Genomic DNA, 25,073 nt, shown 5'->3' on the forward strand with positions numbered 1-25,073 from the left:
AGTATACTAGAATATAATATAAATTATTATAGTTTAATAGCTTATAAAAATATTATATAAATAAAATAATAATTATTTACTTTAAAGAGTTATAAGAAAAAAAAAAAAAAACTAACTCATTACCCTAAAGGGCCCTTATTAAAGTAGTTAAAGAAATATTTATTTTATATTAGTTTAATCTTTTATAATATAATTATAAATATATTTAAACTTACTTAAAAAAGCTTTAATAAGTAGGGATAAAATAATAAATAATATAAAAATAAAAGTAACTAGTAAAAAAAACTAAATAAAAATAAGAGTAACTAGTATTATATTTAAATAATAAAATAAGCCTTTTTTATTATATAAAAGTAGCTTTATATGTAATAGGTAATAGCTTAGTATTTTTTTATAATTATAATAATTTAAGGGCCCCCTAATTAATTAATTATATAAGATAAATATATAAAATATAATAATTATTATAAAATTACTAATATACTTTCTTACTATACTTCATAATATAATATAATTAATATATATAGTTATTACCTAGCTAGAATAAGTAATATACTTTTAAATAAAAGTAAAAATAATATTAAGCTAATATATTTATTTCTAGTAAGATAATAAGGATAGATACTAAAATATAACTAAAAAAATAATAATAAGGGTAGTAAAAGTAGTAGTAAATATAATTATAAATAATAATATTATAATAAAAAAATATAATATAATAAATAATATAATATAACATAGGTAGTCCTAATAATATCTAGATAAATAATAACAGGTAATAAAATAATATAATAAAGAAAATAACAGGGATAATATAAAAGAAATAACTTAAATAATAAAAGATTAAAAAAATGAAAAATATTTTTATAATTCTTATTTAATCAATATTTATCTAAGGGATAAAAAATATTTTAAATATTATTTATATATTATAAACTAGCTAAATTAAGCTAAGCTAGTATTCTTAAAAAATTTAAGACTATAAAATAATAAAGGTTATATTTAAATCTTTAAGCCTTAATAAAAAAGAAAAAAAATAATATTAATTATAATAATAATAACTAATAACTAATAATTAATAAATTTATATCTAATTATAATAAAAAGTAACTTATTTAATTAAACTAAAATAATAAAATAAATTAATTAATATTATATTTAATAAATTTAAAGTAAAATTAGTAAAGAAATTATAATTAAAAAAATTGATATAAGAATTTAAAGAGTAGCTAATACTAAAATAAAATTAATAAAATTAAAAAAAAAGGAATCTAGGGTATTTTAATTTAATTGATTAAATAAAATAATAAAAATAATAAAAATATATAAAATAGTACTTAAAATAAAAAAATATATATTAAAATAAAAAGTATTATGGAGCTAAAAAAAGGAAATTTAAAAAAAAGCTAGATAATATTAAAGTTTTAAGTATTAAAATCTTTTATAAATATAATATACTAGTAATATAATTTTAATATTATTATATAAATATAGTTATAATAGTATCTTAGATACTTATATAGTATATAATATATACTAACTATATAATAGTTATAATAATACCTTAGGTACTTATATAGTATATAATATATATTAATTATATAATAATTATAATAGTACCTCAGGCCTTTATATAATAAATAGTATATGCTAGATATATAACTAAATTATAAGAATATAATTTAATAAAAGGAAAGAATAATTATTAAGTTATTATAATTATTATAATATCTTAGGCATGTAATAATAATAGCCTAAGGTATACTTTTATTTGATTAATAAAGTTACTTAACTATGGGAACCTCAATAATTAGTTTAGTATAAATTAAAGCCCTACCTTTAACTAATATATCATGTCTCTACACCCTTTATAGCGCACTGCGGCTATTGACTTACAGGTAGGCTGTCACAATATACATATAATAAATATTAACTGCCTTACCATATATTTAAGAAGGCAGGTAAGTAGTCTAAAGTCTTTATAGCATTTATTAAAGTCCTTACCCAGCAATATAAAGGCTTTGCAATTACTAAATAGATTGCTATTATAACTTTGTATTGAACCCCTTTCATATAATTAGGCATAGTTAGCTGGAGGCCAGTTGACTGTCCCTAATAGTTTGTAGTTATTTTGATAATTCTGATATTCCTTCTATCACTTGTTTAAGAATCTAATGAATTCATATTCTCACTCTTAATCAGAACCATGGTTATCAGATAACATATTTGGTAGTTGTCAGGTCTTTAAGCTGCTTGGCCCAAGGCTATATACATATTAAAAACCTTAAGTAATATGTCTGCCTGCCTGCCCTTGCTAAGGGCAAAATACAGGTATTTCTAGAGGGCACATTGAGCGCCAGTAGCTTTGCCAGAATTAAAATTCGTGTCGAAACCACTGAGATTGAAAACGCTGAATAGGCCAAGTGAAGCTCGTCTAAATAACACAAGCCATGCACAGCAAGCCCAACAGAAACAGGTATTGTACAAGTAATGTTCCGAAGAGTAACATCACGATCTCTGAGGTGCCTCTCATTTCTTCTTCTTGTTGGCTGTTCTTGATTCTGCAAAGTAGTCCGACGTCAGAGCTAGCAATTGATCTCTCAAAGAAATACATACCTGCAGCCGTTCGTTTCTTCTTTGGCCTTCCCTTCCCGCGTAGCTTTGCACTAGTGAAAAGTCAGCGGAATGAACCAGGACAGGCACAGGGGACGCACATCTGGATAGCTTCTTCCCTATCGTCCTCAGCCTCATCAAAAGTTGTCAACCCGACAGAACTACAAGTAGTCCGCAAGTCCTTGAATGATACCGTCTTTCTTGGATACCATGCTGCTAATGTCGGGCCCCGTAGCTTCTGACGCAGTATTTTATTCCCTAATCGGAGGCCCTCGGGATTATAGTTCAGCGAAAAGACCCTACACTGTACCTGATAATACATCAGTGACTGGCATGGTAAGTGAGTAAAAGTAATAGATTACCTTGGCTAGGTCCAAGAGCCGACTGTATTGTGCTGCCATAACAAAATGACAATGACCAGAAATTATGGTTACTCACTTTCAGAAACTACCTTAATCACACGGGTGTCATCGGACAAACTCCTCGTGAAGGCCACGTGACCGAAAAAGGTGATGGTATGGTACGGGATCAGGACTATTTCGCTGATCGGAGGTATCCCGACTGATCAATTATCCGGTTTCTACATCACTTTCTGCTTTATCGGTCATGGACCGCAAGCGGAAGTCGGTTTTCTCATCGCACCATGATGATCGGTCGCCACCACCAACATTGAAGGTCAACCCCTCAACCAACGGTTGTTCCTGTTTGCTGCCGCTGACACCCGTTTAGAAGAAACCTTTCGACCACAGTCTCACCAGACCTCTATTCCGCTCACCATCAGACTCTGATCTGGAAAATGATCTAACCAATCTTCGAATCTTAGTGGAAAAGATTCCTTTTTACTTCGAAAAGTATGCCTATAAGCTCAACCCTGATATCCTGCGGACGGCCAGAGACCTGAATCGCGCACTCAAAGATGCCCCCCTATTTGATAAACATACTACCCGTCGAATCGACTCTGACCCTAGCCCACTACCCGAACGGTCCGGAAGTCACAATGACTACCTACCACCTCTACCCCCTATCATGGATAAAAACCTGGAACTAGCTGTCTTTACACACCCTGGAGTGAATGGGGACTCAAAAGCAAACTATGATAGGCTTGAAATCCTTGGTGATGCCTACATAGAACTCATATCCACGAAGCTCATTTGCAATCGCTTTGAGCAGATACCATCTGGCCGAATCTCCCAGATTAGGGAACTCCTTGTTAAAAATGAGACGCTGGCCCAGTTTGCCACTAATTACGGCCTTGACAGCAGAGCATGCGTACCGCAGGATCACTCGAGCCAACAGAAACGGTGGACCAAAGTTCGAGGCGACATTTTTGAAGCATATGTGGCTGCCGTCATTTTGTCTCATCCCGGTGGCTATTTTGTCGCCGAAGCCTGGCTTTCACAGCTGTGGTCGTCGAAATTGGGAAGTCTGGAGGAATCAAATCCAAACATCCAGTTCAAGCAGATATTAGCAGGCAAGATAATGGGAAAGGGAGCCAAGCTCCGTTACATGGATGAAAGAGAATACGTGCAGCATGAAGGCGGAACACAGACATTCTTTGTTGGGGTGTATTTCACCGGATGGGGATGGGACAATCAACACCTTGGGTCGGGCCAGGGGACAAATAAGAAAGTAGCAGGGAATATGGCGGCTGCACACGCCTTGAAGAATGAAGCATTGATCAATGAAATTGTGACAGCCAAAGCTCAGCACGAAACACAAAAGTTATAGGTTACACTTCCTTCGATTACTCCATTCAACGAATTGTGTGTGGAAGTCTACCTCGCAAGACAACTTAGATATGCGACTGATTGATATATCAATGGCCAAAGCACTCGGCACTAGAATCGATGTCAAAGGCTTCTGTTTTGACTTCTTAAAACGCTTCTGGGTACTCATAATACTATGATTGGAATTTGGCACCATCAGAACTCCTATACTACATACTACTAGCGTACCGTTGAAGAATGATGATTCAGCAGCCGCTTCCGCCCTACGAATTCTAAGGAGTACGGAGTATGCTTTCCGCGGACAAACCCAGAGACTCGCCACTACGACCTCGGACCAACAGGCCAACAAAATTAGTTGACAATTTATCGATACTGGGGCTACATAAGGGTCTTCTTCAGCCGCCCAACCTCTACAGCCTACACGTATGCTTATCACACTAGTCTTTAACAACTGACTCCGAACATCAACCGCAGATGGACTGGGACCGCAATAGAAGGTCTGTCCGTACTTCTGGTTCTACCTTGATTTAACCAAAACCATCTCCTCTTCATTGCAAGCTAATCTTCTGTTTGCAGATTTGATGATCATAGGGGTGGGGAGAGTTACCGCCCAGGAACCTCTCGCGCATACAGCCGCCGAAGCAGGTCGCCGCCGCGAGTACGCTCTCCTCCAAACCGCCTTATTGCTGATACCTGGGTACCTTCCACTGGTCGGACATATAACCGGCCAAGAAGCCGTTCTCCACCTCCGTTCCGACGCCGTTCGCGAAGCCCTCAACCATACAATAGAGACATTGGTACCAACTCGTACACAAAACCGTACAACTCCCGAAGATTTTCACCACGTCGAGACATCAGGCCCAGGTCTCCTGTATTATCAACAAGACGTCCTAGGTCCCCATACACAGAAGATCATGGCCGTCAGGTTGGCTGGAGCCAAGGCAACTCAAACCAGAGGCATCCCAGAGACACGTCACCTGGCCGCGATTATGGATATTCAAGGAAAGAGCGCCGCTTACCTTCAGACGTTCGATATGCACGAGCTAGTTCACCACCCAGACGCATGTCGTCGAATGAGGACGATCCGCGGCCGACTATAACATCTCATGCCAGAAGTCCTTTCTATAATGGGCGAAGAGATATCGCCACTGACCGGTACTCAGGCCAAAGGCGAAGGTCTCAGTCCCCAAACGATTGCATAACAAAGCGCTCTTCTGCCGTTGGCTCTGGTCCTACTTCCAGACGGTCATCGCCTGTTCGAGAAAGGCTCAGTGCAGCACCAGGACTTGGAGGTAATAGAAGTCGATCACCACCCGCGAGTCAGCCGGGTCGGCGCCGTTCCAAAGATTGGGGAATATCATCGGGACATATTGGTCGTACCCCATCCGCCAAAAGCAACCTGAAGACGCCGGAAGCTCAAAGTAGGTCACCCACCACAGAGCAAGCGCTTGGAAAGTTGCCGTTGAAGCAGGATGATCATCAACCCCCTCGACCTCCTGAGTTACAGTCCAGGGTCAGTCACACAAAAACTTCGTATCCTAGCAATGCCCCAAGCCAGCCCAAAGCATTCTCAAACCATTACAACCACAGATCACCGACAACAGGAACTCCACATGGTCCAAAGACTCTACCATCCCACCCCCGCGCGGCCAACATTTCTCTCCTATCGGCTCCTACAAGGCCCCGCGGCGGCCCACTTTCCAAGGATACTGGCTGGGCGGGTGTCCCGATACGCCGCGCAACCTCTAGTACTGCTGGTTCAAATATAACCCCTACTGGCCCTCGAAATAATCAAATCCCAACCCCTGCCGCTGAGGCCCAACGTCCGCGCACTTATGGCCATAACACGGGGGCCGCAGCCTCTTTTTTCCATACACCGAAACAGTCAAAATATCTTCTTTCGCTCAACACAATCATCCCTGGAGGTAAACCCCTCCCTGCAGAAATTCAGTCTAGTACAGAGAAGCGCATCCTTCAGCTGGACACAGATAAAGATCGACTTTTCGAACAGATCGCGGAAAGTCAAAAACGCAAGCGTGCTGGACTGAGAGATTGGGAAAGATTAGATAGGGAAAGCTCTATTTGCGCTCTGAAAAGCGAACTCGCTGAAGGTCATTTGCAGTGTATAGCCGATACCAAAGGTACTTACGGCAAGGCGCTGTTTTGAGACTGACTTTCTCCTCAATCAACACTATCTCTTAGGAGCTACTGGTTTCTCCATGCAATTGGACGGCGGGCGCGTGACGAGAGTACCACGTGAATGAGTGTTGGTTAAAATCGCTGGCTGATGCCAGCTATACGGAGCTCCACAACTACAAGTTAATAACCAACGACAACCGTAAAATACATACACCTGGTCTTCATCATGTGTATACTATATACCTTACGTAGTCAGTACTTCATATCAACCTGCATTAGCCTAGACCACGGAGTAGACATTGAAGGTCGAAGCCCTTTTGACTGGCTGGAACAGTGGCCAATATACAAATCAATCACCTGGACACCCACCGCCCGCGGTCGGGTGGAATCTCTCATTGCCCAGTGCGTGCTCACCCAGGCACTAATGCCTCAGGCTTTACTACCTTAATTAAACCACCTGCAGACTCTAAAGGCTGCGTGTCAACATTACATAACCCGTATCTAACTAGCCCAGGAATCTCGCATACCGCCGCAAAATATTCTACGTATTCCGTGATTTTCGTTATAAGTCAAACCAACTCGGCTTGTAAACAAGTCAATGAGCCATTCGCCTGTCCGAGTTCAAGCTCCATTTCTGAAAGTTCAGCTTTCACTTTTCCAATTCCTGCTGTCACGCAAAAATACCTGAGCTGTCAACAGAAGGATCCTCATCACCATGAATATTTTCAGACTATTAGGTGAGTTTGAGCTGAACATGTTGAATGTGTTGACCATATCACTGGTTCAGTAGTTCTAATACCACGCTAGCTGATTTCTCCCATCTCGCCTCAATTTTCATCCTGCTGCAGAAGATGAAGTCTTCTAGCGTATGCACGCCAGCCGTCTTTTGAGAGGTTGTTTATTATCTAACCGTGATTCTAGAGCTGCTCCGGGTTATCTTTCAAATCACAAGCCCTATATTTGATGGTGTTTGTGACACGATATCTTGGTAGGTTATAATCAAGCTATAATCAATTGGGAGCCATATCACGCCAGAATACCCCAGTCAATCTCTTTGAATTGGTGGCTAACATGTACTAGATTTGTTTTGGGCCTTCACAGATTCGCTATACAACTCGACATTCAAGATTTTATTTATTGGTTCATCTGGATATATTCTCTACCTCATGCTTAATGACTATAAACCCACGCACGACCCGAACCTCGATACTTTCAAAGTACAGTACCTCCTCGCGTCCAGCGCAGTTCTTGCGCTCATATTCCCCCACGACTATAGTATTTCAGAAGTAAGTCAAAGATTGATCATGTCAGGCCTCATCTAACCTGTTTAGATCCTTTGGACTTTTTCAATTTGGTTAGAATCCGTGGCAATTCTCCCTCAGCTATTTATGCTTCAACGGACCGGTGAAGCGGATACCATAACTACGCATTACTTGTTCGCTCTAGGTGCCTATAGAGCCCTGTACATCCCTAACTGGATCTATCGCTACTTCGCCGAAGGACACTTTCAGCCCGTTGCAGTTCTAGCGGGTATTATCCAGACTCTTCTTTATTCCGACTTTTTCTACATATATTATACCAAGTAAGTCATCATCTTCTAGAATATATATGTGTACCAAGTGAGTAACCTGTCGGTAGGATCATGAAAGGCAAAAAGTTCTCTCTTCCCGTCTGAAAGAGTGCTTGTTCACTACGCATATTGTTTTGCGCCCGACCTCTTGCAGACAAGGCATATATTTCGCGCTGCCAACACTTTTAAGCATACCTCCCGGGGTTTTGTAGGTAGCCAGGGAACTTATGACATGTGAAATTTGGCATGCAGAGTGTGCCTGATTCGAGGGGCACGAAGCGAAGCCCGGGGGCGGTGTCACTTTTTTGAATCCATTCTCCAAGTTACTGTCTGCGGCCTCTATTGGTCTCTTTTTTGTGTCGGCCAGGATGACACTTCCGGTCGCCTGATTATATGTATCCATATGATGAAACACCAATAAACCTGCATCCTTTCACTACACCGATAACCACCATTAGTGAGAATCCCCCCCTCCAACGGACACTAGTTATACGGACTGACTCTGGTGGTAAGAACCTCAACCTTGTAGAATGGACTAAATTTGAGTGGCCGCTGACGTATATATTTTCATCAGACTTATCAAAACAGATTACGGATGTTAGCACTGGAGTTTCGAAGGAAAGACAAGTACGGTTCTCATTTGACCACATTTGGACAAGCGGTCTCTAGCCAAGACATGATCACCGCGGCACGAAACTACGGCGCCCCACCCCAATTCCAATCAACTTCCGGACCCCGATTAAATCATGTGATCTACATTGCGACATGGTCTTTTCTCGGGCCACTAGCAGGGAAAATCCCGGTGGCTGGCCGCCGATCCATGCGCCGAATACCCATTTCCATAGTTCAACTGAAGCGATGGGACTGGGAGTTCATTATGAAACGAGTCCAGAGTATTTGGTATGGAAGCTGGGAGATGGCTGAGCATCCCCCCGCTCACAGATCGTACAGCCCCCATACCCAAGCTGGCGTGTCGCTGCGTTTTGCGTCCTGGATCTACCCAGCTGTTTTGCTGATGAAAGTATTCTATCTGGGGCCGCTCCAGGGAGGCCGCTCCAGAAATAGCTGATTGGCGTCTGGATATGGGAGGGGAGGGCAGCTTGGGAGAGCGCGAGGATATTTCTAGGCGAGGTGAGCTTCTCCTTGAGCTTGGCGGCGTCAACCGCCCACCACCGCGGCGGACCTGGCAAGTCGGACATATCTTCACGAAGCGCGATATAAGTTCTTTGGGTACCCTTCCGATATGTCAACGAGTGGGTTCGTGTTTCTCGCAAGGAACGGAGTGTGGGGAATAGTTATAGGTCGACCACCTACCATGAGTACACCTGTCGGACTTGCGCAGAGGTCTTGTCTCGACCCCCATGCTGACACTGCTGATGTGCCTTTGTGAGTATCTTGAATAGCTTCTCTCTAATTGCGACTGGCTTTCCCTCGTGGCAAATCATTCTCCTGCACTGGATATTGAGACAACCTTGTCAGTAACAGTAGGTTTTGGGACACATTTCAGCGCGGCTTACGGACATCTGAAGACGCTCCACCAATTGCCTGGAGTTTGAACATTTTCTTGACCCAGAATCTGGTATTATGATTCAGCGTTTCCAGTTCCCCATGCTGACAAAATGGGGCGGTTGAAGAGAAGGTTTGTGATTGCCTACCGAAATTGGGCAGATTCTATGGCCGTATCCTTGGGATCTATCAGGACTGTTCTTATGTTCCGCGCCCTTTTGGCGTGAATCAAAGCTTTGTCTTGCTTCTTCACAGACAAATCGTCGACATAACTATGCAGAGCATCGTGAGCATAACTCTTGCTGCTATGGTATTGAGGTGAGGCTGGAGTGATATGTTCACACTCGGATTGTTACCTTTTTACTAATTTATCAAATTCTTTGACATTTGGGAAACCCTCTAGAGGAGGGATGATTGGTTCCGAGAGCATCGTGTCCTCGTTCCTAGAATCTTGGCTCTCAAGCTCTGTTTCGGCCAGCGCTTCATGAAGAGGCAGGTAAGGTGATGTCTGGAGGTACCGTGGCTGCGATACACAGTGCGCTGGTGAGTGATGCAGTGATGCGTGGTCTGGGATTTGTGGCATCGCGGTCCCATGTGGGTGATGGGTAGAAACGCCTGTATGGTTGTATGGCAGACTGAAATGCGGCGAGTATGAGCTAAAATGATGCTGAGCGAAATGATAGGGTCCTGCTTCAAACTCGTGGCTATCCCCGTGGCCTCCTGGTGCGGGCAGGGATATATGCGGGTTGATGAAGTAGCTATCTTGCCCCTCATTGCTGCGCCTCTGGATACCGCTCATGACTGCGGAGTTGAGTGGCAGCTGGTCAATTTTGAAGGGTCATTCAATTGCGAGCCCGGTTTCGAGATTCCGGAGAGCTGGCTCTAGCGTTCGCAGGTGGTCACCCGCCGTAATCTATTCGATGATAATGTAAAGCGCGGGTGTCCGTCTTCCTCCAAGGCCGGCACTGGTGAAGATGAAAACGAACCAGTGTTAATACTTAGGGTAATATAGCTTCGAGGGAGGCTGTTGAAACTGGGCATTCGGGTCTTGGGATTGCAACTGTGAGGGCAAGTTCGGTGGACTTCGGGTCAATGGGGAAATGTCTGGAGGGGTGCTTTCCTGGTTCACGATTGAGTGTACAAAAATGGCGGGTATAGGGTTGGATTTAAAGGAAGTATATTTTGGTATGCCACAGGCCCTCGATGTATGGTAGATTCTCCGCCTTGTTTCTTTTGCATCTTGTTCTCTCCCTCTCCCTCTCTTCTTTCTTCCTTCCTTCCTTTCTTTTTTTTATTATTATTTTAGAATCGCCAGTATGCATGTACAATGGACATGATGCCCTGTCGATAATGATGCAAGGTAACCGTCAATCTGTTACAGATATCCAAAGGGGCAAAAGGAAATTCTGGAATTGGAAGTCAAGTCACTACTTTCACCTCTTACAGAATGGGACAAATAGACGGAGATCAGAAGGATCGGGCTGCAAATAGCTGATGAATGCAGGAAGAGCAATTGAGTGGTGAGCAAACAATGAGTTATCGGAAGAAGAGAGAGACACTGCAAAGGGCGTAAATAGAGCGCAAGCTGCAGCAGAATGTGCAAAAAAAAAAGCGGGCGCCGCCATGGATCTGATAAAATTGACCAGGATCAGGCATCTCCAGCAAGCGCATCAGTGGAAGGGGCGGAAAGACCTCAGGTAGTGAAGATGCTTGATAGTGGGTGGTCGTGGCAGCGGGAACCCAACCCTAATTCGCGAAAGCAACCCCCCCACCAACCCGAGGTGCTCAGTACCTAGGCCAAGAGGATGTCTATACTCCTGACGGCATTACCTCGCTCTATCTGGCATTGTTGGCGGTTGTCTGAGCTGGGTCATCGAATAGGTTGTCGATGATGGAGCTGTAGAAGACCATCTGCTGTAAAAGCACCAGCTTTCAATTCGGCATTCCCTGTGAAACAAGGATCATCCCACATCCTGGTTGTAATGCATTCTAGTGCATGCTACTATGGGTTATATGACCAGGGTGCCCCGTCGGGCCTCATTCTCTCCCTCTTGCTTTTCCTGCGGACCGACGCCCTTCCGCATATAGCCCGCCCAGACAACTCGCCCCTGTCAGAAACTACCCCGAGGACAATAGTTCCTCAATCATTGATGCAACCTGCTTTGTTTACTTATTCCTGAGCTACCTTTGCTCCGCCTGACTTGGATGCCCTACCTGCAAAATTGACGTGCAGATGCTCATGTTTCGGCGACGAAAATAGTTCTTTCGAGTTCGCCATATGAGAGATTCTTCTGGTTCTTGCCCAATACCTTCGCGAACCAACAAATTTACTACAAATGACTGATCCTGTCGTCACTGCCCGAAGAGCGGGCACCTTCTATGGCGGTCGGTTCACGCCCTGCACCGCATAGAGCGGGACGGACGGTATCAAAGGGCACTGAGCATCATCATAGGTCGCGCTACATCCATTGGTGTGCTGGCACCTGATTTATCTGGACGAACTCAATTGGTCCGGCGTGGTGTGACTTGCATACAGGCATTGTCAGCACCGACCCAGCACGATGCTTCCGCGAAAACCCACTGCATTGAAAACATGCCAACCCTCGACTTTCTGAGTTTGACGCGTGGTACGTCTTAACGCGGGCGTTCTGGCACAACTAAAATCTTGCCATATCGTTTGCTCCATATCGTTCCGGAATGCAAGCAGGGGGCGAGATGGAGACAAGATTGATGGTTCTCTTTGCTGACGGACCAGGATGTCTTAAGATGTGCATGTCGCCGTATATAGATAGCCGAGCACCTAGACCGCCACAAGGATGGCTGGCTACCCGGTGATAGCGCTTTCACTGGCATTGAACAGCCACCAGGAATCCGTCCCAGCTGTGACATCAAGCGCTTTGACAAAAGAGCTACGGCACGTCGAAAAGAAGAAGAGGAAGAAGACGCAAGGTCAGAAAGGCGAATGAATCAAGTAGTACCACCTTTGATCCAGATGCATTGCGACCCAGTAGGTATGTTCAATTCTGGGGTGACCTCTATCTCTGCGCCACGAACTGAGGAGGCTCTCTGATTTCGTGTCTCGTCTCCATGATCGAACCCATGCTGTCGAAGCACGATGTTACGGCTGTGCCTCTTCTCTGTACCCTGGCCTCAAGGTGTCGTGTATTTGGTACTTTCGAACAAAGGGCACAAAGGTGTTCGGCAACATTCTCACTGAGCCTATCGTGGACTGACAATGCTGGTGCATGGCTAAGGAAAAGGAAGTAGTAGTCAATAATGTCGCACCAATTCCCCAAAGCTCCTGCCGCAGTCGATCAGCTATACCTAAGTAACCTACTAGCAACGATGGCGCCAGAGGAAGGGTCTGTGGTGGATCTGGCGTGCAACAAGAGTTGCCACCCGCTAGAAAAAAGCAAATGGGGCAAGAATTAAACCTCATAATGTCTATTGCATCAGCTCGTACAGCACAATGAAAGTCGCCGCTGAAACAAGGGAGCAGGGATGTAGCCACGCAAAAGGAATATTGATTGCAATGCCAGGACAAAAACCACTGCAACCATCATATTTGTCGCCACACATTATGAGAATCCGAACATGTCAATCGATAGGAGAAGCTTCTTGTAAATTCATGGGTATCATCATTATTGTCTCATTTCGTCTCAACTCAAGTCTTGGCAGGTGGTGTTGGAAACAGCCAAGCCAAATAATCATGCATCGCTGAGCTCTTGAGCCCCAAGCGTGCTGTTGAACCTGACCAAATCCCGGATAGCCCACCTCCAGCTGCTTCCGAAACCAGCGTGGTTATGATTCATCCACTTGTCGACCTTACGTCTCCATTTTTCCTCTTCCGTATGCTGACGTCTAATAAATTCCGGGCCAACATCGAACTCCTCTGTGATGGGCCACTCATCTGACGAGTCCTCGTTGCTCCGGTCATCTCCGCTCACTGTAGGACCAGAATCCTCAAGGGGCCCTGTAGCCCTTTTGCCGGAAGCACCATGCTCCTCCAGATCGGCCAGACTGGAAAAGACATCGTCTTCATCTTCGACCGCAACGACCCCATCTACACCAGGCTGTGAGGGTGCTAGCTTAAGCCAGCACATGCGTTGCGGATCAAAGACCATTCCGCCGACCACTTGTACATTTTGCATCGCTCCTACATGAGTGATCAAGGCGGGGGACGGTTTCGGCGATCTGGGCACAGTTGTATCGAAGCCCTGTATTTGGTTTTCGTTTCCTTCCCAACGGAAAGACGCAGGATTGTAATGCATACCATTCACAGCTTATTATACGTTAGTAGCGTAATCCCACGTAATGCGTATAACAGGGGGCTCGGGGGAGCTTACATTTCGGTTCTTGGACCCCCGCACCAATAGGTTTGATTAACTGAGGTCTGGACCCAGAAATTGAGCCGGATTTTCCCTTTTTGCCCCTTACTGATCCGGTGCTTGAGGGGACGCGTGAAACGTTTTGTGTTTTCCAATTCGAGTTGATCGGCGTAAGCGGATTGTTTTCTCGGAGCTTCGGAATTGACGACATTGACGCGATCCGTTGCTCTCTAGCATTTCGTGATGCATTGGTATCGCGTGCAAACCTAGGAATAGAACCCTGCTGTTGTTGATGTTGGACTGGAGTGCTCATCGTCGACACATGCTGGGTCGGACCTTCCAGCTTTGGAGGCGTCGACTGACTCATGCTCAGCTTGTTTCTTAGTGACCGTGGGACCCCTCGCCAGCTCGGCTGCTTTACAAATCTGCTCTCCGCTACAGTGGAAGTAGGCAGGTCATCGAAGGAAGCTAATTCAGTGCCGTCACCATAGTTCCGGCGACGGGTTGGCCGAGTAAGTGTTCGTTTGGGGGTGGTATTCAGTGCTTCCAAAGTCGTCTCGTTACTGTTGTTGCTTGCACTGTCATGACGATTCGACCGGGGCAAACGGAGAATAGTGCCATGAGAGCTTGTTGTATCACTAGTACCGTCGGAGCTTGTGCGGCGCGTATACCGATAACTCTTGACACTAGCATGATGTGACTGCTTATCAGACACACCAGCGGGTAGGAATGGCGCCTGGGACTTACGGGCGGCTGGTTTCGCGTCTAGCCCCGCACGATCAATAGGCGTCCACAGCCGTGCATTTGTCCATCCCGAGCCCGTTTGGCAGGGTGGACATGGAATGGATGTGGCTGACGCCGGTTGCTGCGAATTTCTCATTGACGGCATCGACCGTTTTGTCTTCAATAAATGCCTCCCAGCCCCACGATCACTCCCGGTGGCAGGATCTTTAGAGTTGCGGCTCCCAGCTAGGCGTCGCGTAGGCGTAAATGCAAGCGATTGTATGGTTGTTGAGGCGGATGTAGGAAGACTTGAATGAGATACATGACCTGGCCTGCGTGGCGAGGTGCGGAACTTTGATAAGGGAGCACCGCTCTCAGATACGGTTTCAAGGTGCGTAGAGCGAGGACGGTCGTGGCCTGAAAGACGTGGAATGCGAGTTTTGGGTGAGACCGCAGCATTTGTGAATGTTAGAGTAGTCGCAGAGCGGCGCGCTGGACTTCCGAGGGGCTCTGTTTTAGATTTGATGTTCGGATTGACTGACGCTTTTCTCAGGTTAAAAGCCTCCCCGCTATTGATCTCAAGGTCAGAGAAGAAGTCGTCCGTGCGAGATTGTTCCTGGAGATTAGTATCAGGCACATGGAGAGGTGCGCCGAGAACAATCCCAACCCCAGGCCGAGCCAAACGTCTACCTAAATTTAGAGGCCCCTCGGGAATCACAAGGCCCTCAAGCCCTTCATCGTCACTTTCACCTGTCAAGTAGCTTGAGGCGCTGGGGCTGACTATCGAGATTGAGGAGCTGGGATTTGAGCGATGGTCTCGCGCGGTGCCGCCAAATCGCACACCGATACTGCCTTCCGACCAGTCAACATCAAGCTCGTCTGGTGTTGGGCTCGATGTTCTCGTGGAGGGGCGGCGTAGTCGAAGCAAGTCATCCGTCGGCAGTTCAAAGTCAATTTCAAAGTTATCGGCCGAGGTTCCTTCTTCAGACGTTGGGTCGCTAATGATGTTAGGTAATTGTGGGCAACGTTGCTTGGTGGCTTTGACTGTTGGGACATCCTGAGCGTCGTTGCCGTCGAAGTCATCGACAAAGTCATTCGAGATCGCGTAAGTATTGAGTTGGCGTGCTACATCGTCTGTTGAGGCGGGCAGCGCTGCTTTCACTGGGCTCGCTGTGTTGGAGCCGAATTGCAGGAGAACCTCGGGAAGAGATGTCTCATGGAACCGCTTCAGCTCTAGGGCGACATCAGGGCTTGGTAGCTCTAAGTCGTCAGACCAATCATCAATAAATTCTCGCTTTGTCTTTTTCCTCCCAAGACGTTTAATTGTACCTCCGACAAGAGCTGATCGGGGTACATTTGCAGGTAATGGGATGCCAGCACCTTTTACGGATGCTATTGCCTCTTCATTCACGAGTTCATCGTCGTCTAGTAGCTGGACTTGCCAATCCTCATCTCCACCAGTCGTGGAATCCAAGTCGGAGCGAGCGGAACGACGTGAGGAAATTGAATCGCGATGCCCAGATCGGCGGACAGATGAGTTCGTCACGGAATTTGCGCTGGAAACAGCGCGAAGCTGGATGTCTTCATAACACTGTAATTCTTCGTCGTCGTCCCAGCATTCAATCGCTCCATCACCATTCGGTCGCACCTCAAGCGCAAAAGGTGCCATAGCGAATCGCTTTCTGGCGCTATTGACAACGTATAGCACGAGCTCATCCGAGGTTTATATAACAGGCATTCGCTTTCTCAAGTATGTTTCGAACGCTCTGGTGCTAATAGAAGGTTACAATAAGGATACAATTTCATGCCGCGCTGTTTTCAGTAACGTTGGCCTCGCGATGTTAAAAGCGAGAATGGATGTAGGCGTGGCGGAGTCACATCAGGCGTAAGGGGTGGTAGATTGACTGCTGGTGGCTTGTGTTCTCGGGTGCAGGTGGTCAGTTGGTACGTTGAAACTCGGTAAATCAGGAAGATACCTGCAGGCGAGGTTGGGTGGGTGGTATGACGGAGCAGACAGGCGAGAAGAGAACGTGGGGAGAGGTAATAGAACTCGAGATGACCTCGGTGTCGAGAATCGTGACGGGACTCGCAATCGTCACGGTGTGTCGTGACAGGGATGGGTGGCTGGTGGAATTGCCATAAGATGATGCTAGCTAGGCGAGCATGTACGGAGAACCCCTTATAATCATGCTAATAGGAGAAGACAAAAGGCAAATATGACCGAAAGCAATCATGCATGGTGAGGTGAGGATACCGACAGACAAGGGACAGACGCTCTCCTTGCTTGGAACTGGTGAGATCTTGAGGGGGTGGATTGAAATGTGGATTAATACTCAGGAGGTCGCGGAGTTCGACTAGTTCTATAACTAGAAAAGTCTCCGGTTGCTCGGACAGTAAGTCAATCCATTTCATACGTGCCCAGCGCCCCAGTCTGGGTACTCATCATGCATCACCCAGAAATGAGATACATTCTATTTCTGCATGAAGTACCTATAATTGAGATGTCTCACCATCATCAGCCTCACTGTCTGACGTATGTTTTGAAGCGCCGGTCCTATTTTCTGGGGGACGCCTCACGCCGCACGCCCCAACCATGACTCGCAGGAATAATACTTAATACTCGTTTTGATTCTGGCACCTGGCCTCTCATGCCTCATAATCTCCTCTGCTGCCACTCGCCGGATTGTCGGCAGCTTCACTTGGGACTCAAGTCGATTTAAGGAGATTCTTCAAAGTAACGGCGACTTGGGTGGCCTACCTACCTACCTAGGTAGGTAGATACGGATAGTATCTCTATGATCATAGTGATGTGACTGAGCCTGTTGCTTATGACTAGGTATAGGTATAGAGTACATAATACAGCATGGTGTACTACTATATGACAACTTCACATTTGGGGTGTTGCATTCTGGAATCACCTGTGGGGTCAGTCCTCTATCACATAGTTAGGTACAGTAGTTGTGATTGACGGTATTTACCAATCACTGCTCACTTCAAACAACCAATTGGTTTTGTGCCTGCTTATAATAGACCACATACACATTCCAGAGCAGCAGAATTCGGAGGATGTTTCTGAAATGATCAACTATGCTTCCGTGCCAAGCCTACAGTCGGTAAGGCTGCAGTCGGCACAAGGCACCAGCTCCCCACAGGAACTGGATAAGATAAGAACTGCTTGGGGCTCTGGAGTCTGAAGTACATCTGTCCTACTAACCAAAATCCTAATGCCATATCCTCATGTGCTATCCAGAAATATGTCTTCCGTCGAAGATAGTAATACACCCCGCGTCTCTCGCGTACGGCGATCAGATGAGACTGACTCCTATGTCATCCTTAACGTCTTGCGCAAAGCGAACACACCTGAAATGATGATCACCGCGACAGAAGGAGAAAGTCCTTACACCGAAACAGGTGAATGACTGCAATATTGCACTTTTTGTCACTTTTGAGGCACTGCTAATGTGACATGCGTAGTGCATTTCTCTCAACTGAGGAAGTTAAGAGCAAAGGGCTATCATGGCACGGACGATGAGTGGAGAGACATAGTTCTCTATGCCCTTGGCCTTTCAGAAGGATTGGGAGTGACTTCAGAAACCTTGACGGGAGTTGAAGCTTCGGCCACTATAAACGGATCAGGAGAAGACGACAAGGAGCTTGTGATAACCATCAGAAAAAGGATACAAACCATCACTGTAGGCCTCTCAGACAACTCACCCTCAAACAGTATCTGACACTCATCAGCGAAAACTGGGCACGATAATCCTTCATCAAGATGACGAGCAGGGAATTGAACTTTTCGAGTGGTTCAATATAGCAATTGCCCGGGCCGACACCCTTGAGAAGCGTGTTGAGTCATTGCTTGCTCGCTCGCGCAAAGCAGAAGATACGATTAAATCGCTCAACGATCAGTTGGAGGAGTTCATTAGCTCGAAGAAAAGTGATGAGCAGCAGCTCATGTCGGACTTTGTTCAGCTGTTGAATGAGAAGAAACTCAAAATCCGCAACCAGCAACGCCTGCTTGCCTCTGCCAGTGTTGACCCTGAAAAACGTAAGAAATCTCATTCTGGCCAATCTTGTGATAAAGTGTTTGACGATGCCAAGTTTCCACACTACAAGCAGCAACAAGTGCGGACAATTCGATGGCGAATGCCAGGGTCAGGGCGTTGAAGCGTTCAGCGACCAGAAACATAGATGGATCTGAGAGCGAAGATGGATTCGAGGAATTGGACGTCGAGAAGGACAAACAGCTGCCAGACGACAAAATAGATGAGGATGGTCGAGCGACCCCTCAACCTATTGAGGACAGCGATAATACCACCACCGACGATGAAAGCCCTGCCCGATCTGTTGAGTTTTGGAAAGAGGACGACAGGCTAAAGCAGAGAGCACCCCGGCAAGTTGTAACCAAATCCCCCCCGCCGAAGCGGGCGCTCCCCTTTACGAGAAAATCCCAGAGAGCGTCGGCCCCCGCAACTAGAGCGCGGCAGGACTCAGACGAAATGGGTGGGGAGACAGATGACGATGAACTATAGGTCATTTTGTCAGTTTACTTCATTTGGTTGCTTGCTACTGTGTTCTCTGGTCACCGGCAGCGTGGGGCATTTTCTTTGGTCATGTAGTGGGCGAAGCTTTATGCATGATAAAATGATTGCTAGTTCTTGAAAGCAGTCTACTATACCCATGGACCTTGACTGCATAATTTAGACCATCCCAGAAAGCTTATCTATTCCCTAAAGCCGATCATTTTAATCTTATGTACAGATTGGTCCCTTTTGATGGCTTTGACCTCGACCAAAAGGGGAAATGGAAACACTTGGAAAAGGCGTAGAAGCAAAAAATACAATTAAACAGAGACCAATAACAATGGTTAGGTGTTACAACAACGCCTGGATAAAACACGAACAAACAAAGTGAGCCACAGTGATCGTGGCACACGAGGTTTTTTTTTTTAACCATACATGTGTTGAGGAGACACTTCACCACCTGTGGATAGGTAGTTTACATCAGGGTTTCCAGAAGCCTTGGCCGCCGAGCAACGAGCCATTGTTGGTGAACTGTGACGTGGTTAGTGACATATGTATCATGAAAAGTTGATATATTGTCGGCCTTACCTTCTCGAGATAGAATCTGTAAAATAGAAATCTTCAATCACCTTCTTGAAAGGTGTGTTGGTTACCTGGGTCCCCTTGTTTTGGTCGACCAATTGAACCTTGCTCAGCTGGACTAGGGAAGCAGGCTCAACAACATCATAGCGACGCATAACGGGACTAATCTCCTCCATACGATCGCGGAGAGCTTCGATATCATCGTAAGCGAGAGGAGTGTTGAGAAATTCGCTGGCGGCACGGATGATCTTCCAGTCGTCACGGGAAGCACCGGGCATTGAGACGGCCGCGCGCGTGACCTGGACGCGGCCTTCTGTGTTGATATAGGTGCCTGATTTTTCAGTATATGCGGCGCCTGGCAAAACAACATCCGCAATTTGGGCACCGCGGTCACCATGGTGTCCCTGGTAGACTACAAATGCGTCATTAGGGATTTCAGACTGGGAAACCTCGTCTGCACCCAATAGCCAAACCATCTTGGGCTTTGTCTGCGCAACCTCTGGAGAAGGCGTGGTGAAGCCGATCTCGTATGCAGCCGCACGAGATGCAGCGCGCTGAAGGACGTTATAACCCTGCCACTCCGACGTGTTGAAGGTGCTGGCATGCTTCTCTACAAAGCTACCCACTGCCTCAAAAATCGCCTTGGCGTTCTCATGCTCAGCTGCAGCACTGCCGACGATGATCATAGGCCGCTTAGCGGAAGCCAGCTTCTTGCCAAATTCACCAGAAAGAGCAGCCTTCAGAGCAGCCACGTCGACACCGAGGTATTCAAAATCGAATGTGCTCTCAAATGACTCTCCCACAAGACCAACCTCAAGATCAGAGCGGAGGTATTGCTTGCGGATGCGAGCGTTGAGAACAGAAGCCTCGTGACGTGGATTTGTTGCGACTAAAAGAATGGCATCTGCCTCCTCAATTCCGTATATCTTAGAGTTGAAGAGGTAGTTCGAACGGATGTCGATACCGTGGGCAATGGGTGAGCTTCCGCCGGGTTGATCCAAAGCGAGATTATCAGAGCCAAGTTTGTTAGCCAGGTCCTTCATGGCAACCATGGTTTCGGCATCCACGAGCTGTCCAGTGATGGCTTTAAACTCGTTTTCCTTTAATTGAAGTTTCCGATGGGCGGAAGCGATCTCACTGAGGGCCTGTTCCCAGGTTACAGGGACAAACTTCCCTTCCTGGCGAATCAAGGGAGTGGTAAGTCTTTGGGTCTTGAGACCATCGCATGCAAAACGAGATTTGTCGTTGATCCATTCCTCATTAATATCATCATTAAGTCTGGGCAAGACACGCATCACCTCCATACCGCGGCTGTCTATCCGGACGTTGGAGCCTAGAGCGTCGTGTACATCAATGGATTCGGTGTGCTTTAGCTCCCACGGGCGAGCACGGAAGGCGTAAGGCTTCGACGTCAGGGCGCCCACGGGGCAGAGATCAATAATGTTACCAGAAAGCTCGGTGTCTAGGTTCCTTTCTAGATAGGTTCCAATTTGCATTTCGTTTCCTCGGCCGGAAGTTCCAAGTTCGGGGGCACCAGCAACATCGTTCATGAATCGGACACAACGAGTGCACTGAATGCACCTATTCATCGATGTCTTAACCAAGGGACCAATATTCTTATCTTCGACAGCACGTTTGCCACCTAGTTCGTGGAAACGTCCGCGGTCTGCACCGTAGCGCATTGACTGATCTTGCAAATCACACTCTCCTCCCTGGTCACAGATTGGGCAATCAAGAGGATGGTTGGCCAGCAAGAACTCCATTACACCCTCTCTGGCTTTATGTACCAATGGGGAATCTGTTTTGACAACCATACCGGGCTGAACCGGCCAAGCACATGATGCAACGGGTTTCGGGGCTCTTTCGACTTCGACGAGACACATACGGCCTAGAACAGTCAAAGGTCAGTGCATTCGCGGTAAAAGGAACACCCAATACGAGACATACAGTTTCCTGCGATCATTAATTTTCTGGAAGATGCATTAGTAACTGAAACTTCAGAGTAGGGGAGGAGGGATAAGGTCGTACTCATGGTAACAGTATCTGCCCGAGAGTGTTAGCTTTTTATCCAAAAATAGAACTGTGTGGCATGTCTTGAGATGTACCTAGGGATTGTCGCTCCAGCCTTCTCACATGCTTGGATAAGAGCTGAGCCAGCTGCGTAGTAGAGTAAGTACCGTTCTCCAGGCACGGTTCACACCGGAGATCAACGTTACCTTCCACTGAGACCTTCTTGCCATCTAAACCGTAAATAGTCAGTAACTGAGCTAAGTAGCTTGAATAGGGGCCAGTTGCGTACCAATTGTGAGTTCCACCTCAGCAGAGCGAGGGATTGTCGTTGCAAAGGTCCTGCCAGCGTTGACCTTTGAGACCCGGGCAGACCGGGCGGCCGCGCGGAAAAGCTGCGGCCGCATATTGTATAAGATGGAGGCAGGAGGGGAGGAAGAAGATTGAGAGGGTGTATGGAGGGGACGTGTACTCAAGCGGCGAATGTGCAGCTTGAGGAGCAGCTGGTATCTCTTGGTCAAAGCACTTTTGGCGTTGGGATTCTCTCCAGCCGGGCCCAGCGTCACTCGCAAATTGCCGCTCCATGATTGGCTCGGGAATTCGGGGCAGCTATTAATCCGGACCAAAGCCTTTTTATTGTTTCTCAGCGAATCTATTTTACATTTCTTTCTTTCTTTTCTCTCCCATCTCATTTCACGGGCATGTTTTATTGTAGGTGGCAGGGCAGTTTTAGTCCCTACTTCCTCTGCATCATGATCCAAGAGCAAGATGCACTGAGCTGGAGCTCCTGAGGGTTGTTCTCACTGGTTTACTGGTAAGAGCGCCTTCTGAAGATCAATCTCCTTTACCACAGCGCGTACATTTTACAGAATAATCCCCCCACATTATTTCCATCTGCGCGCTATCAAATAGAGACTCCTCAGATCAACAAGATCACCAGAACACCGAAAGTCTTGATAATTACCTATGTTTAGTGAGGTTGTTTTTTATACGTATCTGCCACCGCCCACTGGTCTATTATGCGCGCCTGACAGAACAGTGGTATATTATGACATGCTCTAAGCTTTACCTATCCCACGCCTACAAGTAACGATGAACACATACGCGCAGTTGGAAATGCTGCGGGAGTCGAGATTCTTCAAGCCTCTATAATGCCATTGATCCATATGATTGTACAATAAAAAATATTCCTATTCGAACAGAATGAGTAGGCAATGATGAAGCGAATGGCGGAGAACAATTGGGGCTTAGGAGTCACTTGCTTGCCATGTCGTCTGCTGTTTCGTACCCGGCGGCAGCCATGCTTTTGTGCTGCTACTTGCTCGTGGGCGAGCATGGCCAATGCCATCCTCCTTCTTTAAGCTCCCAGGGGTTGGTAATTGATGATCCGGGACATGATGACCGTTTGGCCGGCCTTGAGGGAAAGCGTAGCCATTAGAGTCCCAGGCCTTGTTCGTCGTGCGCGCATTAAGAGGGAGCACTGTGCTTTTGGACTGGAAGTGATCGGCGTTCGCCCTTTGGTCTGCAACGTCGTCATGACTATTGCGATCGTAAAGGTAAAGTCCAAGGAATGTCAAGGCAATACCGAAACCTTGAATGGAGGTAGTGGAGTTGCCAAACCAGACGATGGCAACGACAATCACAAACACCCTCTTGATGAGTGATGCCACAGAATAAGACACTGGCGAAATCATGGAAAGGAGGACAAAGGCCAGGATATTCTGAGCGAAGTGGGACACTCCATTGAAGACAAACTCCAGAAACAGAGCACCATGGTCCAAGGATCCGGCTTTATTGGTGAGGGAGATGGCGCCATCCTGCATCACGTCGAAAAACAAGGGATATCCCTCGGTGACGAACCAGATGGGCAGCGTCAGTAGGAAAGCCAATCCAGAGCAATAGTAGAGAAGGTTTAGTTTGTCCAGTTTCCGACGGCCAGCGGACTGCATATCTGTCTCCGCACGTTCTGCCTCGTTGAAGAGCTTTTTTGAGAAAATATTCTGGGACACAAAAACTAACGCGGCAACCAGGGCGCAGAGGATGCCGAAGAAATTTGTGGAGAATCCAGTGGAGCAGGCAAGCATGACGCCTAGAGTTAGTGGCACCAGTGATAGATATGTTGCCCGGGCATAACGGATGCGAAAGAAGAAACGGTACGCTATAACGGTGAACAAGGGCGAGAGGCCCTTGATAGTATGCACTAGTGAAACAGGGATTTGTGAGGTGGCCATGGAGCTCAGAATATGGCCTGCTAGTTGAAAGACCGCAAGCGGTAGCGCGGTCATTATAACGTCGCGCGATGGGGGACGGATATTGTTTTTGAGTGCCGGTACACTAGTCTTGAGCCACGGTAGCACAGAAGATAGGTACGAAAGTAGCAAGCACCAGAACGATACGAAGGCGAATTGGATAACTGTCAACGTAATTGGCTTTGGTAGCGCGTTCAGGATAGATTTCGAAGAAGTGTTCGTTAACGCCGACGTAGTATACCAGACAAGGCATAGCATCTGCGGAGGAGTAAGCGCTTGCTATCGATGGAGACGCACACGGGGGCATTGGATCGTACTATCAACCTGTAAGAGACAGGGGCTTTGAGAGCTTGCGCTAGATCTTGGGCATTCGCGCTGACACTGCCATTGCGTGTCCTGATTGCACTGATGGTTTCACTGATGCTCTTTCTCGGCTTCCGCTTCTGATCCCGGCCTGGTCGGTAGTTCCAGCGATCACTTGGTGCATACTTGATTGTGGAGTTTGGATGAAAGACTTGCGACTCGTTGGGGTCATGATGCGTATCGTGAAACGGTGGGAATTTGTCAATGGGGCTGGCCATCTGTTGTGAATTGGACACTTTCACCGAGGTTTGCAGGTCCGGTTGTCGTATTGAAGCGCGCCGCCCTGTAGTGCCAGTCACAGTCGTCGTGGTCATTTCCCCTGGAAAGTGAGTGTCCCACGCAAGGAGCGCCCCGCAAACCGAGCGCTTCGCACGACACGACGCAAACTCAGAAATGCGATTCGGAGTCGGGGATGTTAAGTTGTCCGGGGGGCAGTCCTGGGTGATCGATAGCTGAATGAGACGCTGCAAGCGTACGTAGTTCTCGGTCAGGAGTTGCTGTGTATCAGGGTCAATTCAAGGTCCGTGTAGATTGGTGACCTAGAGCTGCAGGGAGTATGCCTTGGAAGAAATCCTGGAACTGAACATACAAGTGACTATTTGGCCAGATTGTCGCATCGTTAACGGTCCTTAGGTAGTCCACCCGACCCGGGAGCGTACGCTTTGGTACTAGTGCGAGGCGAGATGACGAATCCATAATTGGCCAGTCATACTCGAGTAGATAGCAAGCAAGTTGGCAACAGG

At 46.5% G+C, this 25,073-nt stretch overlaps 9 protein-coding genes across 9 annotated transcripts; 4 read left to right on the top strand and 5 right to left on the bottom strand.

Annotated features, from left to right (window-relative positions):
• Positions 1-2,187: 2,187 nt before the first annotated feature.
• BJY04DRAFT_192065 (mitochondrial 37S ribosomal protein mS33) lies at positions 2,188-3,168 on the bottom strand. Its single transcript, XM_073711740.1, has 4 exons — positions 2,976-3,168; positions 2,715-2,923; positions 2,617-2,666; positions 2,188-2,561 (listed from the first exon to the last, which is right to left on the bottom strand). Exons 1-4 carry the CDS (start codon positions 3,012-3,014, stop codon positions 2,530-2,532), a joined length of 330 nt encoding a protein of 109 aa, XP_073569803.1. The 5' UTR covers positions 3,015-3,168; the 3' UTR covers positions 2,188-2,529.
• On the top strand, positions 3,169-4,507 carry BJY04DRAFT_192068 (ribonuclease III). The gene is made up of 2 exons (XM_073711741.1): positions 3,169-3,288; positions 3,343-4,507. Exons 1-2 carry the CDS (start codon positions 3,220-3,222, stop codon positions 4,339-4,341), a joined length of 1,068 nt encoding a protein of 355 aa, XP_073569804.1. The 5' UTR covers positions 3,169-3,219; the 3' UTR covers positions 4,342-4,507.
• A 139-nt stretch (positions 4,508-4,646) lies between these two features.
• BJY04DRAFT_83422 (uncharacterized protein) lies at positions 4,647-6,792 on the top strand. Its single transcript, XM_073721160.1, has 2 exons — positions 4,647-4,837; positions 4,917-6,792. The coding sequence occupies exons 1-2, from the start codon at positions 4,815-4,817 to the stop codon at positions 6,505-6,507; spliced, it is 1,614 nt and encodes a 537-aa protein (XP_073569805.1). The 5' UTR covers positions 4,647-4,814; the 3' UTR covers positions 6,508-6,792.
• A 140-nt stretch (positions 6,793-6,932) lies between these two features.
• BJY04DRAFT_192070 (ER lumen protein retaining receptor-domain-containing protein) lies at positions 6,933-8,488 on the top strand. Its single transcript, XM_073711742.1, has 6 exons — positions 6,933-7,216; positions 7,287-7,345; positions 7,401-7,467; positions 7,560-7,765; positions 7,811-8,061; positions 8,118-8,488. The coding sequence occupies exons 1-6, from the start codon at positions 7,195-7,197 to the stop codon at positions 8,152-8,154; spliced, it is 642 nt and encodes a 213-aa protein (XP_073569806.1). The 5' UTR covers positions 6,933-7,194; the 3' UTR covers positions 8,155-8,488.
• Positions 8,489-8,833: 345 nt separating this feature from the next.
• On the bottom strand, positions 8,834-10,354 carry BJY04DRAFT_208284 (integrase zinc binding domain-containing protein; the record flags this gene model as incomplete). Its single annotated transcript, XM_073713969.1, has 5 exons — positions 8,834-9,284; positions 9,364-9,503; positions 9,571-9,625; positions 9,705-9,827; positions 9,912-10,354. 5 exons carry the CDS (start codon positions 10,352-10,354, stop codon positions 8,834-8,836), a joined length of 1,212 nt encoding a protein of 403 aa, XP_073569807.1.
• A 2,774-nt stretch (positions 10,355-13,128) lies between these two features.
• On the bottom strand, positions 13,129-16,535 carry BJY04DRAFT_83650 (putative cytokinesis regulator (Byr4)). The gene is made up of 2 exons (XM_073721162.1): positions 13,902-16,535; positions 13,129-13,837 (listed from the first exon to the last, which is right to left on the bottom strand). Exons 1-2 carry the CDS (start codon positions 16,273-16,275, stop codon positions 13,263-13,265), a joined length of 2,949 nt encoding a protein of 982 aa, XP_073569808.1. The 5' UTR covers positions 16,276-16,535; the 3' UTR covers positions 13,129-13,262.
• A 1,325-nt stretch (positions 16,536-17,860) lies between these two features.
• On the top strand, positions 17,861-19,138 carry BJY04DRAFT_219528 (uncharacterized protein; the record flags this gene model as incomplete). Its single annotated transcript, XM_073716602.1, has 4 exons — positions 17,861-18,017; positions 18,081-18,298; positions 18,348-18,654; positions 18,708-19,138. The coding sequence occupies 4 exons, from the start codon at positions 17,861-17,863 to the stop codon at positions 19,136-19,138; spliced, it is 1,113 nt and encodes a 370-aa protein (XP_073569809.1).
• A 126-nt stretch (positions 19,139-19,264) lies between these two features.
• On the bottom strand, positions 19,265-22,235 carry BJY04DRAFT_192096 (putative NADH-ubiquinone oxidoreductase, subunit G). Its single transcript, XM_073711743.1, has 7 exons — positions 22,011-22,235; positions 21,928-21,951; positions 21,817-21,868; positions 21,740-21,754; positions 21,659-21,681; positions 19,718-21,599; positions 19,265-19,660 (listed from the first exon to the last, which is right to left on the bottom strand). Exons 1-7 carry the CDS (start codon positions 22,123-22,125, stop codon positions 19,555-19,557), a joined length of 2,217 nt encoding a protein of 738 aa, XP_073569810.1. The 5' UTR covers positions 22,126-22,235; the 3' UTR covers positions 19,265-19,554.
• A 168-nt stretch (positions 22,236-22,403) lies between these two features.
• On the bottom strand, positions 22,404-24,956 carry BJY04DRAFT_192098 (putative ER to Golgi transport protein (Sly41)). The gene is made up of 2 exons (XM_073711744.1): positions 24,285-24,956; positions 22,404-24,225 (listed from the first exon to the last, which is right to left on the bottom strand). Exons 1-2 carry the CDS (start codon positions 24,642-24,644, stop codon positions 22,966-22,968), a joined length of 1,620 nt encoding a protein of 539 aa, XP_073569811.1. The 5' UTR covers positions 24,645-24,956; the 3' UTR covers positions 22,404-22,965.
• Between the last annotated feature and the right edge of the window lie 117 nt (positions 24,957-25,073).

This window comes from Aspergillus karnatakaensis (assembly GCF_047715665.1).
Source record: "Aspergillus karnatakaensis strain CBS 102800 unplaced genomic scaffold BJY04scaffold_33, whole genome shotgun sequence".
NCBI classification, from domain to species: domain Eukaryota; kingdom Fungi; phylum Ascomycota; class Eurotiomycetes; order Eurotiales; family Aspergillaceae; genus Aspergillus; species Aspergillus karnatakaensis.

Coding starts and splice junctions, on each gene's coding strand:
- BJY04DRAFT_192065 (XM_073711740.1), bottom strand. CDS start 3,014: ATGGCAGCACAATACAGTCGGCTCTTGGACCTAGCCAAG. Junction 2,924..2,975: donor GGCTCTTGGACCTAGCCAAG/GTAATCTATTAC, acceptor ATGTATTATCAG/GTACAGTGTAGGGTCTTTTC. Junction 2,562..2,616: donor GAAGAAACGAACGGCTGCAG/GTATGTATTTCT, acceptor ACTACTTTGCAG/AATCAAGAACAGCCAACAAG.
- BJY04DRAFT_192068 (XM_073711741.1), top strand. CDS start 3,220: ATGGACCGCAAGCGGAAGTCGGTTTTCTCATCGCACCATGATGATCGG. Junction 3,289..3,342: donor CGCCACCACCAACATTGAAG/GTCAACCCCTCA, acceptor ACACCCGTTTAG/AAGAAACCTTTCGACCACAG.
- BJY04DRAFT_83422 (XM_073721160.1), top strand. CDS start 4,815: ATGGACTGGGACCGCAATAGAAG. Junction 4,838..4,916: donor GACTGGGACCGCAATAGAAG/GTCTGTCCGTAC, acceptor TTCTGTTTGCAG/ATTTGATGATCATAGGGGTG.
- BJY04DRAFT_192070 (XM_073711742.1), top strand. CDS start 7,195: ATGAATATTTTCAGACTATTAG. Junction 7,217..7,286: donor GAATATTTTCAGACTATTAG/GTGAGTTTGAGC, acceptor ATACCACGCTAG/CTGATTTCTCCCATCTCGCC. Junction 7,468..7,559: donor GTTTGTGACACGATATCTTG/GTAGGTTATAAT, acceptor AACATGTACTAG/ATTTGTTTTGGGCCTTCACA.
- BJY04DRAFT_83650 (XM_073721162.1), bottom strand. CDS start 16,275: ATGGCACCTTTTGCGCTTGAGGTGCGACCGAATGGTGATGGAGCGATT. Junction 13,838..13,901: donor GGGGGTCCAAGAACCGAAAT/GTAAGCTCCCCC, acceptor ACGTATAATAAG/CTGTGAATGGTATGCATTAC.
- BJY04DRAFT_192096 (XM_073711743.1), bottom strand. CDS start 22,125: ATGCGGCCGCAGCTTTTCCGCGCGGCCGCCCGGTCTGCCCGGGTCTCA. Junction 21,952..22,010: donor TGAGGTGGAACTCACAATTG/GTACGCAACTGG, acceptor TTTACGGTTTAG/ATGGCAAGAAGGTCTCAGTG. Junction 21,600..21,658: donor ATTAATGATCGCAGGAAACT/GTATGTCTCGTA, acceptor TGACTGTTCTAG/GCCGTATGTGTCTCGTCGAA.
- BJY04DRAFT_192098 (XM_073711744.1), bottom strand. CDS start 24,644: ATGACCACGACGACTGTGACTGGCACTACAGGGCGGCGCGCTTCAATA. Junction 24,226..24,284: donor CTGTCTCTTACAGGTTGATA/GTACGATCCAAT, acceptor ACTCCTCCGCAG/ATGCTATGCCTTGTCTGGTA.